This window comes from Tauraco erythrolophus, chromosome 6 (assembly GCF_009769465.1).
Source record: "Tauraco erythrolophus isolate bTauEry1 chromosome 6, bTauEry1.pri, whole genome shotgun sequence".
NCBI lineage: Eukaryota > Metazoa > Chordata > Aves > Musophagiformes > Musophagidae > Tauraco > Tauraco erythrolophus.
This window is the reverse complement of record NC_141470.1, coordinates 50,078,321-50,100,672: the sequence shown is the minus strand read 5'-3', so window position 1 is coordinate 50,100,672 and position 22,352 is coordinate 50,078,321. Positions and strand designations below refer to the sequence as shown.

The window sequence follows — 22,352 nt, the reverse complement described above, 5'->3', positions numbered from 1 at the left end:
CTAGTGTCCTATTTGATAATGCACCGATGAACTCCGTTCTTGGGGTGACTGGTGCCTACACTCCTATCACTTAGGAGCTACCTAAGTATGAATGAACATTTTGTTGGTTTCAGTAGTAATTTGTCTTATCATGTAAGAGCCATTGGACTCGATGGTCTTAAAAGTCTTTTCCAACCTAAATGGTTCTATGATGTTATGATTTTATAAGACAATGCAACTAGAATCAGCCCTGTAAACGAAGAAAGTGGCATTAATTGCAATGTAATTAGTGATGTTAATTGTCTTTAGTATATTCTGTTGTATCACAGTCATTTTTTCTTATTTTAGACTGCATTTTAAAAAATATATACATAGTAATCTATTAAAACATGCACATTTACACAGCTGGTGTAAAACAAGGTGTGCTTGTTTTGGCTAGGATAGAGTTAATTTTCTTCATAGTAGCTAGTATGGGGCTGTGTTTTGGATTTGTGCTGAAAACAATGTTGATAATACAGTGACAACAATACAGACAATCCCTGATTTTCAACCTTTTTCATTTAATCAAGCAATGAAGCCCCACAATGAGAAAATACATAATGTAATAGAAATGGAAACGTTTGTCTAACTACAAATATTAAACTGTTCACTTAAACTATTTATTCCAGTGTCTATTCAATTAATTCAATGTTCATGCTGCATTAGATTTCCCAAATCTGCTCTGGGAAGAAAGCTCTACGAAGTACATAGCACTTAGTTTAAAGTACCATTTATTACACACACCAGATTTTACTCCAGAGTCTCACAATTTTTCCTTACACTTGATCATTTCAGTGCACAACAGCCTACCAGAGAACTCCATCTTACATACAAATTTGGAAAACAAATCTCTTCTCTTAGATGAGTTCAAAGCTTGATGGTTCTTTTGTCCTCTTTACTGTCTCTTGGACTTTGAATCTACTCCCTGGATCTCAATGGTTGCACCATTCCTTCACACAGACCATTGCTGTGCCCAGACTCGCAGAAATTTTGACAAGGGACCTGACCTCATGCTCCAGTAAATGGCAGAGAAGGAAACCCTTCTTGCTCAGTTGCTGCCTGTCTGCAGCAATCCCTGCAGCTACTTTGAAGCCCTAAATGAGGAAGCAAAAAGCATCTAGTTGGCCACACCAGTGTGAAAAGGACACAATCTTTTAGCAGAAGCCAAAGGTAAATAGTCAGTGAAAAATCCAAATGAAACCAACGTTCCCCTCAAATACAAACAGTTTCACATTTTCTATATAAAGAAAAATACGGATATATGTCTAACCATATATCCATGGTTTTAACAACAACCTCAGCAGTGTCTGTGGTATTACTCCAGTAAGATATACTTGGGAAGTAAATACATATTTTACATATTAGCCTCTTCATTTTAGAATGCTTTTTAAATGTCTGTCTACAAAACATAATAAATAAATAGGGACCATTCAAAGAACTTCAAACTAAAATGACATGATTTATAATTTGAATCATGGCATCAATAGCTACAAACACTTTAATTCTCCACAAATACAGTGAAAAAAATTTGACCATATGTGAAACAGAGTAAGAAATTTTACATACTAATTTCCTCTTTCTGAGGAAATTATAATAAGCAATGTGCTTCCAGCTTTTATATAGGAGAAATAACTATGACAGCTAAGATAATGACTAGGTAAACAATTATTGACACATTAACTTCTAGCTTTTTATATTCAACTAAACCCAACACAAACAAAACCAACTTAAAAATATCAATTTTTATTATTATTATTATTATTATTATTAAAAAAATGCATCATAGTCTTTCAGTGATGCAAAAATAGCTATAAAAAGGCATTTCACATAGCGAAATGCACGCTGAGCTTACCAGAAGATGATTACCACCTAGTGCCTAAGTCTAGTATTACCAACGTGGCAGGCGCGAGAAGACTTGCACAGCAAGTAACTCTAGAAGTAGGAAATCACTTCTGAATTTGTTAAAAAACTACATAGCTACTTTCCCACAATTAGCTAAAGGAATAACATCAGGTATATGTCAAAACTGGCCCAGCCCTAAGAAATTAAAGACATACTAGAGCCTTTCCAAATGAAAGTGTGCAGGTCAGCATTTGGGACAATTCTGTATTGAAGGTAAGTTCTTGGTGCTGACGTATCCTCTTCCTACGAACTGAGGTGCATATGGACACTGTCAGACTGACAGGTAAGAACTCAGGTTGGTTACTTGCTAATGTATAGCAAACAGAAAACACCAATCCATACATAATATCGAAACATATTCTTGCTCAATTTGTAATCACCCACTGCTTCTTGCGGGATTTCAGTGAAAACTGAAGACTTTAGAGGAGGCACTGGCTCTACTGAATGCCACCTTCCATTTACCAGCAAAACAGTAGGTTGCTAATGTCCTTTAATAGATTTCAGAACTGTCAGTGCTGGACAAAGCATGCCATTTAAATACCTACAAGGCAGAAGTGTTTAATTCTAAACAGTTGAGATACTGAGAACTCTAAAAACGGTGGTAAGGAAGAATCCTGTGAGGAATTCATACAGCCAACTGCTGAAAGTCACTGGCTGAGCAAGTAAAAAAGTAATTGGTACCACTAAAATCTGAAGAAAAAAAAACGAATAGGAAACTAGATAGTGGCTTAATGTTTTGCTGAGTATACGTTTCAATGCTAAAGGAAGGTGGCCAAACAACGGAAGAAATTCTAGGGTTTTCTAGTAAGACGATCACAGCGAAGATAACACTTCAATATGCATTTGTAAATTGCTGCAGATTTATTTAAAATAATACCCTTGTCATGACACAGTTGTACATCCTAAGAAATGGCAAGATATAATTGCTAATTTTAAAGTTTCATTTTAAATACATGACTCAGTAAAAATGCTGAACTGGATAGATTGTTAAATCACTTGTCCTCTGTTTTCCAAATTTATTTTTCAAATCCAAAATATTATCTCAGAAAAAGTAGCAAAGGCCAGTACAATTTAAAGAAGCTAAAGGAAAATATTGGGATTTAAAATGGTGACAAGTCACGCTTTGACTTACACTAAAATTAAACTTTTTAAAATAAAAATCATAGAATCATAGAATCATAGAATGGTTAGGGCTGGAAGGGACCCTCAAAGGTCATCTAGTCCAACCCCCCTGCAAGGAACAGGGACATCTCCAACTAGATCAGGTTGCTCAGGGCCTCGTCCAACCTGGCCTTGAACGTCTCCAGGGATGGAGCATCCACCACCTCTCTGGGCAACCTGTTCCAGTGTTCTACAACTCTCATGGTAAAAAATTTTTTCCTAATAACCAATCTGAATCTACCTCCCTCTATTTTAAAACCATTACCCCTTGTCCTATCACAACTGGCCCTCCTGAACAGCCTCTCCCCATCTTTCCTGTAGGCCCCTTTGAGGTACTGGAAGACCGCTATAAGGTCACCCCGGAGCCTCCTCTTCTCCAGGCTGAACAGCCCCAACTCTTTCAGCCTGTCCTCATAGGAAAGGTGCTCCAGCCCTCTTATCATCTTCGTGGCCCTCCTCTGGACCCTCTCCAACTGGTCCATGTCCTTCTTATGCTGGGGACTCCAGAACAGGATGCAGTACTCCAGGTGAGGTCTCACAAGGGCAGAGTAGAGGGGGAGAATCACCTCTCTCGACCTGCTGGCCACGCTCCTCTTGATGCAGCCCAGGACGCGGTTGGCCTTCTGGGCCGCAAGAGCACATTGCCGGCTCATATTGAGCTTCTCGTCCACCACTACTCCCAAGTCCTTCTCCTCAGGGCTGCTCTCGATCCATTCACCACCCAGTCTGTATTTGTGCCTGGGATTGCCACGACCCAGATGTAGGACCTTGCATTTGGCCTGGTTGAACTTCATGAGGTTGACACGGGCCCACCTCTCCAGCCTGTCGAGGTCCCTCTGGATGACATCCCTCCCTTCCAGCGTGTCGACAGCACCACACAGCTTGGTGTCATCGGCGAACTTGCTGAGGGTGCACTCCATGCCACTGTCCACGTCACCGACAAAGACGTTGAAGAGGGCCGGGCCCAACACGGACCCCTGAGGGACACCACTCGTGACCGGTCTCCACTTGGACATCGAGCCGTTGACCACTACTCTCTGAGTGCGGCCATTGAGCCAATTCCTTATCCACCGAGTGGTCCATCCATCAAACCCATGCCTCTCTAGTTTAGAGAGAAGAATGAGAAAATCATACACAACTGCCCTGCATAGTAGTAAGGTCCTTGTAAGGCCTTTGTGTTTAACATTTGAAGCATACAAATTATTTTATCCATTGATGCTTTTCTTTATGTATAAAAACTAGGATTATTGGTCAACTGTTTTAATATTTTCTCCTTATTCAAAGCAAAGTTGATTGGACAAGAAAGTCGAAAAGACAATAAATTACTAAGTGCAATATTGAACTAAAATCCTCCACCTCTTAAAAATAAGTTAAGTAACTGCTTTGTTTTGGGAAATACGTTTTCAGGCCCTACAAACATATCCATAACATGAGTTCTGAACAAAACTAGGAGCTACCTTTGAAATTTTCAACTCATACCAGTCTGAGATATCGTTCACATTCCCCAAAGGAAATTGTTAAGAGACTTCACAGTACACAGGATACCTGTGAAGCCAGTGTATAACTGCTGTTCCTGCATCAAATAAAGAAAGTAGAAGTTAAGTACGTGAGGAGACATCACATGTAAATATCAAACACAGGCATGCAGTCTATTCATTGGCCATATTTCTCACAACTGGAAGATTTTTCCTTGACCTTTGGCAATATCTGGAACTTCTGTAGGTTATCATAAGAAATAGCTACACTTAAAAAAAAAAAAAGAATTAGTTGCAATTAGTTCATTTTCCAAACAACACTGCGTTGTTTTCATTTGTAAAAGCATTTATATATTTCTGAAGCCAAAATCAGATTTGAGCTTTCTTAAAATAAAGAATTACTTTTCTACCATTATACTCACTAACTCCACTAAAAATCTTATCTCTTTCAGGTAATCATTTAAATAATTTTATTCACATGCTGCAACATAAAATGCTTCTAAAATACTTCATTTTATGAAAATCTGTACTTTTAAAATATCCTTTGAAGTTTGATGCATGTTATTATATTTACCTACATATTTTGCTTCAAAAGGCATGGCATTCTGTAATCTTACTGTTGACATACAAAAATCCTGCATGTTGACATACACTAGGTCCAAAAAATTAGTATGTTTTATCCTCTCAGTTAAAGTGAAATCTTAAACTGAAATGGTTTGTTCATAACCACAATGATGAGTCACAGAACAAATTGTTCTAAGGGTTCTTGAAGTTATTTACAAACTATGCACTGCTTTACTGTACACACACAACAAGCCAATGAAGTGACCAGATGAAAAACAGGAATGAATGACTGTAAGGGACCACAGAGACTACTGAAGATCAAAATTATATTTTTTGAACATTGAATACAATATTTTTTTCATCGCTTATCAGGCAGTGTATCACTATCATTTCAGGTATGTTTGCAACATTCAAAATTCCTGTGTCATGGCACAGAAACCCAGCCAGTGCTGGGAACTGCACAAGCCCAAAACAAAAAGCCCTTTCCTTTTCCAGTAGAAGCAAGTATTACTTCTGTATGCTTTAACTACGTACATAGCTTGCCCAACAGAATAGCAGAGGGACTGCAAATAGTTATTTTGTAGATGCTAAGAAGAAGGTCACTTAAATGATAATACCACACATTGTCAAAAAAGACAAGGGTGACATGGCAGTAGACACTTATTTTTATCTTTTCCTTATCTGTGGAGATGACTAGTTTTGACCAACTTAATAGCAAAAAAGTGTTTTACACTGGAGTTAAAAAACTCTATTTTAAGAGAGAATTTCGACAGTCATTTAACAGACTGATTCTGTAAGTGTTACAGTCCACTGAATCTTGAATTGCTACTGCAGTCAGTTTTGATTATACTGTTTTCTTTTGACATTAAATTTCCAACCCATTACACTTCAGAAGCACACAACAGTTGCCTTCTGAATTGAGAAACAGAGTTTACTGATAAAGCTGTAAAAGGAAAGAAAAAGCTTAAATATTACAAAATACTGAAACTACTAAGCAATTGTTTGCAGAGTATTTTGCAAGAAGCTAATAATAGTATGTTTTCTGTTGGTATCAGTTAAGAAGGCAACTTCTCACAAATCTGAGTCATAGAGGCTTTTCACATATTCACAAAATCCAAAAATGTTTAATATTTTCCATAGCATGGGTTTACAGAACCTCAAAACAGTGTAAAAAAGGTGATTGTATTTGGAAAACTGAATAATTTCAGGAAATGGTTTTAAAAAATCTAAATTATCTGCCTTCATCACGAACTGTGGTGGAGTAACTTCACATGTAGTACAGACAGACTACTGTCAAATGCTGATCTGCCAAAACAGGGATGGGTAGTATGTAGTATAATCTCAGTTCCTCGAAAACTTCACATGTGCGTTTGTATTTTGCTGAGTTTAGCCCTTAGGCGTCATTCTCTTCATAGGAAACACATTAAAGAGCCTCAAAAAACTGAGCAAATTTAGTTGAGAAGCTGCTAATAGTATAGCAGCCTGTTAGCCACACTCGGATGTCTCTTAAACAGTAGCCAACATTTTGGAGAGTCAAAAAAGTATCTTGGTTTACTCAAAAATTAAAAATTATTCCATCTGCAAAAAGCCTACTTTATGTCAACAGTTTCTACTTTATTCGTGATGCTACAATACAGACAGTGCCCTAGTACCTTACCCAAGTCAATGGGAAACAATATCCGGGATTTTGCAAAATCCAATGCTACTTATTCAAGCAGAAGCAATGATAGCACCTACAGTAAATTCATTACAATTTAAATATCAACATAGACAACGAGCTGCTGACACATGCTAAAATAAGACTAGTTCTCTCATGATCTCAAGAAAGTGAGTGTGATCTGTCTGGATCTAAAGAAAGCATCATAGAGTAATTTTACAGAAATCTTTTCAACTTGTTTTGAAATAAAAACAAAGGTACCAAAGCATACAGCAATTATGTTTAGGTACCAAAGTATACAGCAATCATGTTTAGTATGTCCCCATTTAATGAAAACAAACATTTTAAATGGCAATCTTTAAGACGAAAGGTTGAGTCACACAACACAAAGTTTGAGCTATTTTCTCTCATGCATAAGGAGATAGTTAAACTTAGAGATTGAAGAGCCAGTAAAGGTAACTGAAATGAAACTAACATTATATCCTAGCGTGTTAACTGTACAGTTATCTGTACAGGACAGAGTTAAACTCCCTCAATGGCACAATACGAAAATTCTTTTAAAGCTCTCTTTCAGTCACAGGTGGCAAGATATACCATAAAGAGATTGCCTCTGCTCTGACTTCTTATGCCTCTTACTCCTATTTTTAATTTCTTCTCTACATTTCACTGGATCCCTAGATATCTCTGCTTAATGTCTTTAGCATTGCAATCTTCTATTTTTCTGTAGAAATAGTGCAGATTTCTCTTCTCGTTTTGCTTCTTAGCCCTCCTATATAAGAAAGAGTCCCATGGGTGAAAAAATATTTAGTGCCTAGATTTTTTTTTCTGACAACTACTAATAAAGAGACGACTTTCCTAAAAACACTGGCATGCTTTCAGTATGATCGATTCTAAAGATCTTATCAGTCTCAGATCACATGTAAATCTTCTTTAAAGATCACAGTGATTTATTCTGGTAAACTAATTCCAGGCAGCATGCGGTCCCTCGGCCGGCCGCTCTTCCAAACGGTGCACTGCCTCGCTCCGTCTGTGCCGGAGGAGCATGTACTCCTAACACAACAGAGAAGAGCTGTGTTTCTGAAATATCAAGCTAAGAGTCTATGAATGGCTGCAAAGAAAGTTCAAAGGGGACCGTGAAATTTCAGAAAACAGCAGTCAGAAGAGGTTCGCTTCCTACAGGGAAACAGAGAAAGAACAGGCTGTAACTGCTGGCTACTATTGTTTCTAATTGGAAGGCCACTAAGTACCTCTAATGGCTGCCAGCTGCTCAGCAGAGGTCAAAAAGGCAAACTGAATGTTAGGAATTACTAAGACAGAAATATGGAACAAAATAAAGAAAATTGTTTTGCCACTGGTCATGTATATAGCACCTGCAAAAGGATGTTCAAAGGTACAGAATGACTTGTGCACAAAAAAGAACTACATAGCAGCTACCGGCCTGTGTTTCCCTAGATGCTTCTTTTTGCCTTATTTGAAGATGTGTGTGATGTTTGCCTTTTTCAGACATCATCAACCCCCCTTGATCACCATGACCTTTCAAAGATTAGAGTGGCCTCACAGTGACATCAGTCAGCTCCCTCACCACCTTTAGGTGCATCCTGTCAGGTCCGACAGATTTCTGTACGTCCAGTACACTTCAATGCTTCTTTAGTCTATCTTCTACTGCAGGCGATGCTCCATTTCCTCAGGCTGTGCTACTAGGTGAAGGAATTAGGAGGCCTGGGAACCCCCATAAGTGTAAAGAAGGCATTGAAGCCTTTTCCATATTCTTTTTCACTAGGTCCCTTGCCTCCCTGAGTGGCAGTAGGCTCACAGTTTTCTCAGTTTTCCTTTTGCTGACCATGCACGTACAGAGGTCCCTCTTGTTATCTTTCACATCCCTTGCTAGTTTCAGCTTCAGTAGAACTTAGGCTCTCCTAATTCTATCTCTCTCTATAAGACTATTCATACCCTGTGCCCTGGGTATCTGCTTTTGGTTAGTGTTCAGGACAGGATCTTGGGTGAGATGGAGCCTTCTTTGTGACCCAGTACAATAATTGTTAAGTTTTTACGTGCCAGGACGCTTCAAAGAGTTAGTAGACAAACTTGTCCTCCAGGAACTAATGAATTAAGCTGCTTTCAATGCACGTCCATTAGTCAGAAAGGAAATGCCCACCAAAATAGTTTAAAGACTCTGTGCTAAAAAATGCAGTTTTCTTGTTACCCATTTAATTAGGGAGTTTCCACAAATGGTAATATAAACTTGTACTATATAAGACATATTTTTCCTGCAGAAAATTCAGAGCACTAAGTAGTGAAATTCCTCTCCCTTCCTCCACAAGGACTGATGCAAGTCAGGAAAAGGGGAACTCTCTATTACAGAGTGAACAAAGGTTAAAAAAATGAAAGTCTAGGGCTTAACATAGCTATCAGAAAAATGCTATTCCTTGTTGGTGGGTAAATTCAACTACAAAGACAATAATTATTCAAGAACTTCTTCAGAAGCTATCTCTATTATAATGTTTTGTCATACCTGAACATGACCGCGTGCATTCAACTAATGCTGAGACAGTCCTGATGGCAATTTTGAAATTCACATAGCCCAGAGAAAAGGTTTGCTTCTGATAGAATTCTGAACATGTATATCTCTACTGATTGCAAAATCACAACTCTGAGCAAAAGCATTACCTTTTTTTTCTGGTGGTCAGGAAGCAAAATTGATACCATAAATCTACAAGAAGAGAATCTTCACCCTGTCCACCAAAATGATGTCTTCTTTTTCTACCTCATCTTTCTTTCTCACCATTTGCATATTATTATAGCATTTTTTCAACCTATTTTGTTCATTTTCTTGATTTCTGTATGAGTCAGACATATGAATTAAAAAGTTATTGCAGTACAGAGGCCGTTCTCCCAGACCATGAAAATGTTCAGCAGGTCATATTTGCACTGCAGACACTTGAACCATGTCCCTTTAAAGAAATCTTTGTATGTTTATTTGGGAATAAGGAGGGAATTTGATTGAAATCTGACTAGTGGAGTAGGGATTATAGAACAGCATGCTTTAGTTAATAATTTTCTTTACATTTTGAAGGTAAATTAAGAAATTTTCTGCTATTCCATTTGAACAAAAAAGCGACATCTGGTTTTGTGAAATAAAGAAAGTCTGAGATCATATGTGACAGAAAGGAAAAAGGCTTTAAAAACCTCAGAGGCTTTTATAAACAGTCAGAAATACTTTAAAATTGAGAAAGATCTCTGGAACCTATTTTTTTTTAACATATGACGAACATTAAAAGCACATAGGTGAATGTCAAGAAACAGTCATCATAATACTGTTAAGATTGACCAAAGGACTTTTAGAAATAAAACTAACAGTAACAGAAAGTTACTTCAAAACTGCTGGAATTTCTACTGAGAACACACACAAACAGTAATTTTGGTTTCATATTCGCTTAGCTTAAATGTCTTTCATTTATAAATTACAATAGTGGCAGAGCTCTACCTTAGGGAAAAAAACAACCCTATTCCAGAAACGTGCATGTATTATATATAAACATACAGTTTTCTACTGCCTTACAGATGTCATGCTTGTCTATATCTATCTGCAGTCTTACTTTTGGAGGCAAGAACCATCTATGTCCTGTCCTTGTACAATGCCCACAGTTGTAGGGTTTTGGTCCACAAATGACAGTAATATAGGCAATGAATGAAATAATGAATGTAATTTGCTTGATTTTTCCTGTTTGAGGAATGTAAGGAACGAGCTGTAGTTGACTTGTGGTGATGACAATGCAAGTTAAACACAGCTAAGTATAGGAAGTGCAACTAGTATGTGAATGGAGATTCAAAATGTAACTTCTTTTAAGAGGTGATCTAAAACAGTGCTAAAAATCCAGTGGCAGCCTTTCAAAGACTTTTTTTCTGCCTGTCAGATTGTCTGAAATCTTCAGTGAAGGACAAGGGCAACTAACAAATGCTAGTACGGAAACCTGGTCAGCATCTGTGACATTTTTATTAACAGTAACAAAAAAATGGTGTACCAGATAGTATTTCAGACTGTACAACACTTCAGGTTTAGAATCTTAGATAAACTGCCAAAGACAGTGAACATGGCACTGCAATACTGTGATAAGGCTGATAATATATAAGTAAATATCTTCTATATATCACAGTGTAAATGTGTAAAATATCTTACACAGTTTCCATGTCTCTTTTATCAAAAGCTGACAACAATGTGGGGAACTAAACAGACCAGCTGATTCACTACATCTTGCTATCCTGGTATCCACATACTCGCCCTTACAACATCGTAAACATGACAAACGTCAGGGCTCCTTGCCCCTGAAGGGTCAGCTACCTTGCATTTATCAAAAAGCAGTATCCTACCTATGGCCAATATCCTGGAGCAGATGCAGAACTGTAGCTTAATACCCCATGTAAAGAGCATGTTCTTAAAGACCGTGCTGTTTTGGGGTCTATTTATCTACCAGTTCCATTGTCTCCCCTAGCTCCCTCTTGTCCAATTTCAACCAAAATTGGTAATGATGATGTGAAAATAGCACCCGGATACAGGATAGAAACCTTATTAGCCTCCCATCTGAAAAAAATAAAAGAAAAAAAGAAAAAAAGCGGGGAGGGCTCAGCCCTTATCCATTCTGTGGGGAACAATCATTCAGCCAGCACTCACACAGCTCTGAAGTCAGGAGATGCTGCCCTCCTTCTCATCATATATACATGGGGTTTAGGCAGCAGATGAGACTGCTTTGAGTAACATTTATGAGAGGGAACACAGGACTCCACTGTTGAGTTGCTATAGAAGGTACAGGGAGGAGATGAGAATTTTGTCAACAGGCTTAAGGGACATGACATGGACCTGAAAATGTTGTGTGCGCAGCTGCTGATGGGAGGACAATGTGGCATTTTCAGCAACAACAAAACAACCCGAGTTCTTGCAACCCGTATTAAACTTGCAGAACTCATTGCCAAAGAATACTATGGATGTTGAAATGAACTCAAGAGGCAACTGAATCAGGCATAAACATAAAACTCAGAGATACAGAAAGCTATCCTTTGAGGATGACAACGACAAAACCATGAGTTTAGAAACTTCTTGCAGGTAAAAATAATTGAAAATTGAGACACTATTCATGCAGAGTACCGCATATGAGTTCTAGATGCAGATACCTAAGGAAAATTAAGAGCAGGGAAATCCTGGAGACAGGATACTGCATCAGATGAGAGCCATTGGACTGATTTGCTATGGCTATTCTTAAGTGGTGGAAAACTTAAGCAAGGGCATTAAGGATATTGGGGATGGGGAGGGGACCTGAAGTTATTTTGGTAAGCGAAGGCAGGTGACACAAAGCACAAATAAATAAGAAACAAAACTTTATTAGATTTATTGCCAAAGGAAAAATAATTAAAAGTAGCTAGTAATAGATTCATAAAATGAAAAGCATTGGGAACTGCGTTGAGATGATGCTGGGATAGTGATACCATCTGAATATTTCATCATAATGATGCCAAGAATGGTATTACAATAATTCAAGCATTATGATGCAATTATATCCTTGGATGAAAGTTCAGTGGGGCTTTGGTAATCTGTAAGTGTAAACAGTTCTTCACAGTCATTAACCCCACTTCCTAGCGGATCTGCTTCCACGGAAAGGCCAGGATCTCCTCCAGCATATTCCACCTGTCCTAGTTTTAGCTGGGACAGTTAGCTCTTCTTTTTAACAGCTAGAAGAGCTCCGTGTTTTGGTTTTACTCAGAGGCTCGCTCTGAGAAGAATGCTGATAGCAAGCTGATGTTTGAGACTCCAAGGACTTTTCAGTGTGCCGGAGTGCAGAAACATGGCGGGATAAGGGGGGAGCATAGCTGGGACAAGGGGGACACGATTCCCCTTGTGATTTGTGGTGGAACTTAAGATTGAGGGCCAAACTGGCCAATTAGTATTCCATATCATGCAGCGTCATGCCCAGTATAAAAGTGAGGGTCAGCCAGAAAGAAGGGCTTTTGCGCTTTGGCTCTTTCACCGCTTTTGCTCTTTTGCGCTTGCTGCGCTTTTACTCTATTGTTTTTTTGGTTTTCTTTCTTTTTTTTCTCTCTCTCCCAGTGCTCCCACTCTCGGAGTACTCTCTCTCTCTCTGCCCCTCTCTATTTCAGGGCCTCGCGTTCGTCCGGGATTGCAGCTTCGGGACAAGACGGGCTTCGCATACGAGGGTATGGTGAGCATCTACACTGTGTATTAAATCATCTGTATTAAACTGTTCTTATCTCAACCCACGGGTTTCCCGTTTCTCCTTTAATTCTCTCCCTCATTCCTGGGGGTGGGGGAGGGGGAGTGACCGGCTGTGGGGGGGGGGGGGTTCAGCCTAACCCACGACACACCTAACACAGAGGAGGTTATAGCACCAACCGTTGCTCTGCTCCAGCACTGTGCTGGTGAAACAAAAGAGCACTGCCAGCTGAGGGGTTGGGACAGGGTTCCCCTCGTTTCCATGCGCGTAGTGCCACTGCCACAGCACAAAGGAGTGGAGGCAAGGACAGGCCCAGGCATGAGCAAAGGAGGGCCAGGCAGGGGTAAAATGGCACCAGACCAGGTCAGGTGCCAGCTGTGCAGGGAGAGGCATGAAAATAATTATAGATGCGACAAAATTATTGATACCTAATTCCATGTTTTTAGTACTGTATTTCAATACCACTTAGAACTGCTTTCCTACCATAGTATGGTACGAGTATATAATCGTTAACTTCAGGCAATAAGACAAGCTTTGCCTGTAATACATAAAACTCTTCTTTCTACTTATTTTGTTTACTTCACAGAAAATTAAAAAAAAAAAAAAAAAAAGAAAAATCATGTGGTGACTAAAAGCATCTCCAGGAGCAATATCTGTGTGCTCAGCCACTCTGGATAAGCACCTGTATTAACTATATTTGGACAGATACATTAAAATCGGTTTAAAACAAACACACTTTCCTGGCTGAAAATCATGACACTTTTCCATTGAAAGAGTTTGGAAATAAACATTTTTTACAATTTCTTATAAGCATGGCTTGTTAAAAAAAGGCTTACACCACTCTCTTAAAGAGGGCAGAGAAATGAGAGCAGTCCCGACTGAATAATTGGAATAAAACTTTAATTGGAGTTTCAAGATCCTGTGCACTGAAAAGAGCTCATCATCTCCAAAAGCTGGCAAAGTGTCCCAGACTCACCAGTCTCTTAGCTTTACAAACCCTACAATACTGAATAGCCACATAAGAAAGTTTTAAAATTGGCAGTCTTGAGGTTTATGCATAACCACCAAGAAGCAGTTAATTCACCTAAAGTAACAAAGTTGCTGGATTTGAGGAAAATTGTAGAGGGTTTCAACATATAATGTGCAGATATGCACAGCTACATACTACACTTCAAAGGAGCATTCATTTGTTCTTAAGATTAACAGAATCTTCAGTTATTTTGGAATCTTTTGTCTTTAATTCAGAACCATTGCCAGTTGTAAGACAGGAGGACATAAAACATGATCGAAGCAGGACTACACACCTTACAATCTCTCAGGAAAACTCTTTGTTATTTTATCCTCCATGTGCAAGTCAGTCAGTCTGAAGCACCTGAAACCACTCTGAGCCACAGATACAAGCAATTGTTATGACTCCCATTTAACACAAGGAGGAATGAGTGTTTTTGTTGATTACTTTTTCCATGGAAATAAGATTTTCACTGGGTGTTTTTGTCTTTTAAAAACCATGGCTTATGATCTTAGAGGCTCCATTAAAACACGTGTTTAAAACACTAGAACTCCAGTAGCCAAAGTGCTTTATTTGTGAAGCTGTATGTAGAGAGGTACTCCTCAGCCATCATATCAACATTTTTCAAGGAAAGTATCCAATTCCATTGTGTGATCTAATTGTTTCTGTTAACTATTTTAAATGCCTGTACGAAGGTGTATTTTTCTTATGAACTGAAACTGCTTTATTTTCTAGCTTGTCATGGTATATTTCAAAGAACATACTACATGTTACATACAGTAACGTTACTGCAATTTCAAACTAAATAAACCACATATACAAATGTATAATAACCAAAACTCATATAATTTAAAATCTTATCAACTGAAATACTGCGGTCTAATAATAAAAAAAAATTCAAGACATGCATGAATAATGGAAATAACACAAATATTTTTTGCTCTGTCTTTTCTGGTAAGTCATCAATTTGCTAAGACTTTACTTTCCGGTGTTAAAAAGTCTTGAGAAGTGCATTCAAATAAGTTTAAATAACTTCATGGCTCATATTTTAAAATGAAGTCCAGAGAATCATCATCGAGACATAAACCAAGCAACTTGTTACCGTTTTATCTTGTAATTAAATCAGCAGAGTTTGGTTTGTTTATTTTATCAGAAAGTAATTTACTTAAAAGTGAAACTTCCCTTGGAGACTGGAAACATTACCAGATAAAGCAAAAGCCAGGAGTAGTTCAGCAGCTTAGTTACAGCCATTTCGGTTTCCCTAGAGCATTCATCTGATACATCTCTATGGGGCTGACAGGTACGACACAGGACACGCTTCTGTACTGGCAGCAGGAAGCCAGACAAGATATTCTACAGTGCCTATAATGGTATCAAACATTTAGGTTTAGGTACTTGAATTGTTATATCACTTTGGCAAGCTCCGAATTTGCTGCTTTATCCCACACTCCATGCTTTTGTTTATCTGAAGTACTCCATCTCCCAGACAGTATGTTGGGATTCTCAGTTCCCACGGATTCTTTTTGTTGGGCTCTGGTAAAGAAGCTAAAAGTGCACAGAAGCTTCTGTGGAACCGTTTGTGAGGTGGCACATCCAGTTGCTATTCCTTTTTTTCATTACAAAACTGTGTTTGATCTATCCTGCCTTCCCCTCACCCCCTAGGCATATGCCATACGCCACACAGAATCCAGCCTTGCGCTCGGTTTGCCCACAAACAGCACAGTGACTAATTTTCCCGTATCTTACCCAGAACTTTTAAGGCCCAACGGACAATCATCTCTTCACATCTCTATAAGCTTAGAGAGTCACTTTTCCTTCATCTCCCTAACACACAGGGTCCACACATTGCCGTTCTCACCATGCTGTACTGTCCAGGTAAATTACAGCACTCCCCCCTCACCGCTTCCCTCCCTCGTCTCACAGGGCATCAGCTCAGAGCATCTCCTGCTCGCAAAATACCAATACTCACAACTGACTAGTGCCTCCCCTAAACCTTCCCAACGTACTCACAGGGTCTGGGTGTCCTCTGGGAGGCTGGGAATGAAGTGGATGTCCCTGCAAGTGATTTTGTAGTCATCCCAGTCGGAACACTCGCAGAAGGCTGAAGGACACCTCTCTGTGCCCTGGCTGCACAGTACCAGCACCAGCAGCAACTGGAAGGCTACCGGGAGGCGCAGCATCTTCCGCCGCCCGCTCCCGCTCTGCCACTTGCCTCTCCGAGGGGAAGGGAGGAGGCACCAGAGCTGCAGGGACAGACGGCGCTGCCCCGCCGGCAGAAGCTGCTCGGGAAAGGCGGCACCTTTGCTGGACAACGCCGCCTCCTCCCTAAACGGGGACAGGAAAGGTCTCAGCAAACCCTGCGCGCCCTCCCAGTCGGGCAGCCTCCGACCCCTCGCCCCGGTCCCCGCGCCCATCCCGCCGGCCATCCCTCCCTGCCCCACACGGACCTGGCCCCCCTGCTTCCCGGCACCCCTCCGGCGGGGTCTCTCGGGCCTGTCCCCCGGCAGCGCCCGTGCCCCGGCGCTCACCGGGGCAGCGCGGAGCCCCGCCGCGCCCTCCGGGACCCCGCAGCGCCGCTCCCCGCGCTCCCGTCCGCAGCCGGCGGGTCCCGAGGGCGCCGGGGCCACCGGGACAGCGCGGGGCGAGCGGGCTCCCTGCCCAGCCGGGCCGGGCCGGGCCGGGCCGGGGCGGGCGGCCGGGCGAGGGGCGCCGGGCAGGGAGCTGGGCTCCGGGACCGGCCCGCCGAGCTGTTCCCAACAGCGGCGGCGCGACGTCTTACCCTGGACGTTTCTTCCAGCATCTTTGCCGAAGGGAGGGGGCTGTGTAGGCGCAACACCAGCTCACCTGTAAAAGCAGTGAAGTTAAAACAGATCTTCACACCGAGTAAAAATTCACTGACTGCAAAGTAGATATAAAAAACCTGACTGCACTAAATATATAAAAAAAAAAAAAAGCTAAAAAAAAAGCACTGAAAATTCAAAAGAGTGATTTTGAAAATAACATGATAAAAGAGAGTAACATGCAGAGGAGAGAGTAACATTTTCCACATAATCGGAAAGGATAAAATCCTTTCACTAGAGGAAAAAAAAAATGAGGAAAAAAAAATCTGACCTTGAGAGAAGTAAGGTGGAATTATTGTAATTTGAAGTAGCAACCAACTCCGGTCACTGTTTGGGACCCAAGTTTACAACGGACATGGCACAGAGGTTCTCCCACTGAAGCAGTCATAGCTGTGTCTGACAGACACACTAAAAAAGCTTGAAAAATCTGGTAATAATTTAATTCTGGGTTTCTTGATAAACAAGGGATACTTTTGCCAAAAACAAATGTATAAAAGTAGTGAGAGAAAAAAGATATATTATTGTTTAATTCAGTGAGGCACTAAATAAAGTTCTTTAATACTTTACCTCATTTCCTTTTTTTTTTTTTCTCAAGTAAGTGTCAGTGTTTTCTCTTTCATGTAGATTTCGTGCATGTGTAGGTATACAGCACAAAAAATGTCAACAAAATGCCAACAGAAGTGTTTATACCTTGGGAGGAGGAAATTTGCAAAAGTAACTTACTGACAGTAAAAAAATTAGACCACAATCTTCTTGGATAAATAGTTGCCCTACACCTAGATCAGAGTTATCCAAAAGTAACGAGTACGATATATTAGATATCATTTTGATATAACTCTTTAAAAGTAATTTAAGTCAGTTCATTAGTATGTATTTCCTAAGTATAATTTATGCCCTAAACATATTTTTTTAAGGTGAACAAATAATACTACGTTCATAAAGAAATACAGTATAAATACTGATCTTGCAGACATATGTTAGTGCTTAGATCTTGTGTAAGTGAGGAATCCCATCAGACACATTTACCTTTTTTAGAACAGAGGTATCCTTAGGGGTGTCCCAATGAGGGGACAAGCTGAAACACTCACCACAGGGTGCCCTAGACAACTTCATACTGCATTGCGTGGAATTCCCTTGGGAATGCTGGCTGTCCTGTGCCCCACTCAGTCATGTCCTTCTGACGGCACACTGCTCATATCTGTAACTCACCCTGCAGCCCTAAAATCCACCACCCGCCCCCACTTTTTTGTGACTATACCAATGTGACTAAGTAAAAATGAAGCCACGGAGACATCACTGAATTCCAAGGCTGATGAACAAGGGAGCTGCACACTCCACTGAGGCACAGGCAAGGGAAAAGGTGTGACTCAGTGTTGGCAAGTCAGACAGGAAGCTCTGTAACTGTTCACTACTTTGGTCAGTGCTAAGGGAGACTCCAGTACAGTGTAAGACAGACCAAGGTGCTGAAGGCTCCCACCCAAGTGTTCAGGCTTCCAGTCTCTCAGTGGTGGGATCATGTTCTTTCCCAGCCAAAGGCTAACGACAAATTTCATGAAGAAGAAAACCACAAGCTAGTACAGGTTCTGAGGGTGGAAGCACACCTATTTCTGTGCCGCTATTCCATCCTTTCCTGACCAATCCCATCCAGTTCCCTATGGAAGCTAGCCACGCCATATCCTGTGTGGCATAGCAACCTGGGGTCAGGAAGTGCAATATTACCACAGTTGCTACAATTTGCAAAACAACCTCCTGGTTAGCCTACCCCCTCATGGTTGTCCAAGACATTCAGGGTAATATTACTTGGCGTTCATGAGGCATAGACTGTCTTCCTGTTTTGGGGATCATGGACAAGACACACATTCTCATCCATTGTATCAGTTGTGGGACATAATTGTATCATTTTGTAATACTCCAAAGTCTTACTAATCTCTGAAGGCAACTCATAAGAATGGAGGCCAAGGTTGTGGTGCAAGCTCAGGGTTCTTTACTGTGTGCTCCATACAGTCCCATTGATCCTTCTCAGATCTGGAAATACCACCTCAGTGCCCACCCATCACACAGGGAAGCACTTGCCAGGATCTTATTCAGGACTTGCTTCCTTATTTCTTCTCATGCTGTTGTGGTTTCCATGATTTGTACCACTGTAGCCACATGGCCATAATTTTAAAAAATGAAATGCAGATACATCTGAGACCAAATAAAACTAAAAGTTCGGTGAAGTTAGGCTTGCCTTGGGTCCTCTATCCAAAGGGAGTTATCAGCCACTGAACGAACTTTACCTAATATGCTATGTGTTACAAAATTCAGACAGTGCTACAGCTGCCTACAAGGTTTTCCCAGGATACCAAAATTCTCTGCTTGTTTTCATGTTCTTACTGTCAAAGTATCCAGTTTGTCCTGAGGAGACTGTATGCTCTATTAGCGATAGGACATTAAAATCTCAGTTCCTTTGGCTTTGGCAAAGAAATATTTTGGCTGACACAGGCTGACACAGAGGTGTACAAAGCCATCTAGCAAATCAAAAGTATCAGCAAAGGAATCTCTGTCATCTTTTGGGCCAAGTCTCTTAGCTGTCATGAGTCTATTTAACACCTGATTTCCAGGCAGTGGGTACAAGCCATAGCTGTTTCATCCAGCAAACATCGCCTGATGCTGTCCAGAGGCAACTTGTTAACTTGAGCAGTAGCAATTAATTCCTCTTCCATTTTAATCTGTTTTCTCACAACCAGTCTTGATGACCTAATACAACTCAGAGCACAACAGAGGAGTCCTTACTTTTCACGACATGGCCTGGTTAGCAGGAAGAGACTAGGGACATGTATCTCCTCTTTAATGACAGTACTGCTGGGGTGACTTGTTGCAATCTCTTGTGTGTACTCTCTTGCAAACCGTCTCTCCCTCACTTTTATTCTGATTTTTTATGTATCACTATGTGTGGACTAAGCAAAGGAATAATAGTTTTATTGGTGAGCAGATAAGTAGTCCCAAGATTTGAGTCATTTCAGTGGCTTTTCATAAACCAAACCATACTCATTCATTTGGTGTATTAAAGGTATCCTTATGCTCTTACCTTTACTAATAGGCTACCCTGCATTAGCTACTCCATGGTAATTGTGTTTCAGGCTCTTAAACTAGAGCAAGGGTAATTTGTTTCATTGCTCTTTCACTGAGGGCCAAGTATTTTGAAATACCTTTTATTTAGTAGAAAAACGAACATTCAGGTACATATTGGTGTTAGAAGCATTGGCATGTCAGCTGCTCTGTGGCGGCAGTGGTAGTCAAGAAAGCGTTAATGGAAGAACTAAATATCTCCCCTATTATTTCTAAGGGAACAAAAATGGCAACTATAAAAAACTGCAGACGGAAGAAATGGCAAGGCTGATACTGAAGTTGTAGATGTTCTGCACAGATTTCAAAATAAATAAGAACTGCCTAATATACGGTTTCTGGGCTTGAACCCTGAATGAGAGAAGCAAGGGACTCCTCTCATTCAAGGCCTGATTGCTTTGAAGGAAACAGGAGAGAACATGTGATTTCAGCCTGGGAAGAGCTCCAGGTTTGGATGCACTGCCTCCTGGGCTTTGAGATTTGGCTTGCATGTTCCGAGCCAGGAACATCAACAGTAAGAGTTTGGGGAAAAAAAGGACCATTGCTAACCACATGGTGTTTCCACGGGCACAGGCTTCGCTCTGAAAAGTTATGCTCTAAGCAAGATGACTTTTTTACATTGTAGTTTCTAGAATGTTTAAGGAATTTGCTGGATAGAAGTCTGCAATCTCAGTTTAGTTGTTTCATGCTGTCAGGGCTCTGCCTTGGCCAACCTGCCCGCCCCAGCACCACGCACCTTCTGCGGCAGTGCCAGGGCTCCGGGTCAGCTCAGGCCTGGGCACCCAAACCCACCCTGCGCTATTTAAGAGTTGAACCCATTCCTAGCCCAATTCCTGCAGCCCTGTCCTGCTGACTGGTTTTCTTGGGTGGACTCCAGACCTGTGTGGAATGCAGCATTGTCTCTGGCCTTCTCTCTGGTCCCATCTCTTTGACAGACCTTGGATTTACATTGTAGTCTTCTCTCCAGGTGTCTCTTGCTCGTCCTGTCCAGACCCTGGTCCTAGTTTGATTCCTTGCCTTGCTGAGGCTGTCAGTATCACCCACCCAATCCCGCTGAGGTGCTGCAGGACTGTGCCCCGTTGGCAAGGCCCCTGTCCGTGCTACGGCCATGCTTGGCTGCCAGCTCGCTGTTCCTCCCAGAGCAGCCTGCCAGGGCCGAGGGCACTGCGGGGGCTGACTGCCCCTGCCTGGCTTTCCCCAGGACATCCCCCTGCCCACAGCCACAGCTCAGCCCCGTGTCTCCAGCTCCCCGCAGCCCTGCCCTGACCAGCCGTGGGCCTTGCCGGGCCAGGCCCGACACCCAGGCAGACACCTGGCCACAGCCTTAGCCCAGCCCAGCCCCAGAGAGGTGCCCGGCACCTGGAGCTGGGGCTGCCCTGGAGCCCCCCGGCTGCCCGGCCCCACAGGATGCCAGTGGTTCTTGGCGCCCGGCGCTCAGCGAGCTGCTTGCCTTGCCGTGCCGCGCTTGGGCTTCTCCTGGACACCTCCTGGTCCTTCTGCTCAACATTTTCCTGAACAGGCAGGCAGATGGTGGAATGAAAAGTACGTTTGTAAAGCTACAGATAACCCCAGGCGAGGGAGGTCTGCGAACTCTAGATCAGAATTTAAACTCAGAAGAGAAAAACACAGGTAGCTACATGCAACAAGACACACCCTGCACAGCAGAAAAATGGGAATATTGTGCAAATATTCCACTTTACTTTGCATTTATAGAGTTGTCTGGAATACTTCATCTGTCAAGAAAGAAGTAGGCAAACTGGGGATTATTTACAGGATGGTAAGGAAAACAAAGTCTAGGAACATGACCCATATTGAAGGAACGATGGAACACAGTTGCTTAGCTCGGTCAAGACCACAAGTATTTTAGGCTGTAAAAAAGAACAATAATCAGTGGTTCTTACTATATCAGTTCTGAAAAGTGATGGCATCTAGCAGCTTGGAGTCATAGAATGGCGTAGGCTGGGAGGGACCTTAGAGATCTCTCCACCCTGCGTAGTATATTAATAAATGTTCCTTTTTTATATACTAAAAAACGTTATTGTATTAAAAGTATCACCAACATGTGTACATCTACAATTACAAACATAATCCTAAGAACAGACATTCAAAAAATCCTGTATGCCCTGAGGACAGAGAAACAAAGCAGTTTTAATCAATTAATATGGCTTATGCTCTGATCTTAATAAGCAAATAGGAAAGAAGAATCAGATTTTTTTTTCCTGGTGCTTTTTCAAAGAACCCTGCAGGTTCCTATTCATTTAAACATGTCAAAAATTGACAAGTGTATTTTTCCCTTGTTACAGACACTCCCTCTAGTGACAGCCACGGTCACTCTTTAGTACCTACCATCTCGAGCACTGCAAGGCTTAGAATTCCATTGGTTTGGGGATGTTTTTT

At 41.2% G+C, this 22,352-nt stretch overlaps 1 protein-coding gene across 1 annotated transcript in view; it reads right to left on the bottom strand.

Moving 5' to 3' along the window:
* The window catches only part of TSHR (thyroid stimulating hormone receptor), a 75,524-nt gene extending 59,337 nt beyond the window's left edge, over positions 1–16,187 (bottom strand). The window contains exon 1 of the mRNA XM_086613165.1: positions 16,018–16,187. Coding sequence (XP_086469291.1) covers positions 16,018–16,187 — 170 coding nt within the window. The remainder of the gene's footprint in view (positions 1–16,017) is intronic.
* Positions 16,188–22,352: the final 6,165 nt, after the last annotated feature.